The sequence below is a fragment of the Aegilops tauschii genome, chromosome 3, assembly GCF_002575655.3.
Source record: "Aegilops tauschii subsp. strangulata cultivar AL8/78 chromosome 3, Aet v6.0, whole genome shotgun sequence".
Lineage (NCBI taxonomy): Eukaryota > Viridiplantae > Streptophyta > Magnoliopsida > Poales > Poaceae > Aegilops > Aegilops tauschii.
In genome coordinates, this window is record NC_053037.3 from 476,118,889 (window position 1) to 476,121,443 (window position 2,555).

A 2,555-nucleotide genomic window follows, 5' to 3' on the forward strand; every position below is an offset into this window, starting at 1 on the left:
CGATGTCAGGCCAACTCCACCGCGTGACCCCATTTTGTCCGGCCTAAACGGACAAACGAGGCGGCCCAGCGCGCGACGGCCCAGACCCATCTGGTCCGTTTTGTGTCCGGGCCGACACATTTCGAGCGCAAACTTGCGCCGGGTTTGGGTCGCGGCGGACAGCGAACGTACGCTTCGAACGTCTGCGTCGGGGCCGCGTGGTAGACGGCCACCTACCTCCCACCCGTCAACATCGATGCGCACGGGCGGGTGGCCCCACCTGTCATCCGCCCAGCGAAGGGTCGCCGTCCTTCTTAAATGGGAAGCCGTGGACCGGTCGTCGTCCACACTTCCCACTCCGGCCCCTCTCTGCCCCCTCGAAACCCGACACCCTTGAAACCCTAGCCGCTCCCCGTCGTCGACCTCGCCGGCCGGCCGCAGTCATGGGGCTTTGGAACTACGGCCGCAAGGGCAAGCACGACCGCGAGGCCGGCTCCTCCTCAGGACGCCGCCGCGGCTCCGTCAAGAAGGAGGAGCCCGCATCACCGCCGCGCTCCTCCATTCGAGCCCCCGCGCCTGCCCCCTTCACTATCGCTCCTAGGGCCGCCGGCGAGCGCGACCGCCGGTACCTGGCCGTGGACGTGTGCTGGCGGTACTGGGAGACGAGGACGCCGGTCCCGTGGAGCGACGTGCACCTCCCCAACAACTGGCACCTCTCCGCGGACCGGGTCCCCATCCCGCCGGTGCCGGCGAGCGGCCGTGCCCGGCTTGATGAGATCGAGCGCCGCCGCCGCCTCCTCCCCGACGACCTATACGACGATGAGAGGTACGCCCCCGACTCCGTCCTGTGAGACACGTGGCTCCAGGATGAGCACTACGTGCGGCGCGCGTCCTACTTCACCGAACGGTGTCGGGGCCGCGGCGGCCACGTCGGGAGATGCGCGGGCGTACGCGGGTGCGCGGCCTGACGCCCACGCCGTCGCCTTCCCCATCTCCGTCGTCACCTCCACCTCCTCGCATGACAGCGGAGGAGGAGGCCCAGCTCATGGCGCGTGTCATGGAGGACTCCATGCACACGCACGATGAGCACCAATGCCGGGCCTCGAGGAGACGATGGCCCTCTCTGCGGCCGGCGACGCCGCCATCCCCGCGCTGGAGATGGTGCCGAAGGAGGATGTGACGGAGGAGCCGCCGGTGGCCGCCTTCCACCCGGGCCTGGTGGGCCAGGGGTGGAGCTGGTCGTGCACGGCGGAGCAGATGGCGGCCGCCGTGGGGGGCAACTGGTGCCCCACGCCGCCGCGGTCGCCGGAGCGGGACGCCTCGCCTCGGGAGGAGGTGGTGCAGGCACCGGCCACCTTCCAGCCCGCCGCCCCCGTGCACCGTGGACCGCCGGCCCATCTGTGGACGCCGCCGGACTACGTCGACCTCTGCAGCGACGATGACGACACCGGCGGCCACTGAAGACGGCGACGACGACAGCCACGGCATGGACGGGCGCGGCAGCAGCGGGCGGGCGGCATTTTTTATTTTGTTTTTATGTTAATTATGGAACTGGGCCGTTTAAGTGCGGCGTGAAACTGGGTCGTTTTGTGGCCGTGACCTTTATATATGTTTTAAGTTTTTTTTAAGTGAGTTTATTTACTTTTTTAGGCATTTTATTGAAGTTTTTTGTTTTTTTAATCATGTCCACCCACGGACATGATTTGGGGTGCAGCCGCGCGTTGGGCGCACCCACGACCCAACGAACAAACGCGGATATGGGTGAACCCATCCCCGTCCCAAAAAGACAAAATCCGGCCAAACCGGACGCCCGTTTGGAGTCGTGCGGTGGAGTTGGCCTCACCACCGTTTAGACACGTCGAAGTGTGTCAGATGGCATGATTCCCCTACTTTCGACATTGAATTAATGGGTTGAGGTGAGGGGAAGCGACATCCAAGCTCATGGGCGGCCAACCTTTTCTTCCGCATGCACTCAATATTTCCCCTTGCATTTTGAATTTAAATTTTTGTGATATAGCAAAAATGGATGATTCCACTCAGTCATATTTATATTTTCATCATGTCATGACCTTTTCTTTGTGCTCTCGTGGTTTGAATCACTAGGTATGTTTCGATAAGATCTTGATGAAATGTGAATTTTTTGCATATTTGGTCTAATATTTGGATCTATCACTAAGGAAGGGCAAACATTTTTGTCTGATTGTACATCTAGCTCCCAAACACAGTCCTGTTTGCAAGCCTTATTTGGAACTTCGATGTTCTTGTCCCTTCCAAAATTTATTCGTTTCTTTAGTAGTATTACATTCATACCTTTATAAGGTGTATTTTTTTAAGTCAAAAATATTTCCCGTCTTTTATCAAGTTTATAGAACAAACTATCAATATCTGCAATACTAAATACATAAAATATGCAAAACTATATTTTATGATGGGCCTATGAAAGTTGGACCCGGAAAGAGAAGGGTGCTACTACTCTACTAGTGGCTGCAAGCGCTCTTTTGGTGCATTCACTGTCAGTAAAATCCCATCTACCGTCCGGATCAAGCCAACTAGAAGGAAAACGGATCTCAACCTTC

General features: G+C 58.0%; 1 protein-coding gene across 1 annotated transcript; it reads left to right on the forward strand.

Annotated features, from left to right (window-relative positions):
• Positions 1 to 422: 422 nt before the first annotated feature.
• LOC141043035 (uncharacterized) lies at positions 423 to 830 on the forward strand. The gene has a single exon (XM_073511952.1). It carries the CDS (start codon positions 423 to 425, stop codon positions 828 to 830), a length of 408 nt encoding a protein of 135 aa, XP_073368053.1.
• The last annotated feature ends 1,725 nt before the right edge of the window (positions 831 to 2,555 follow it).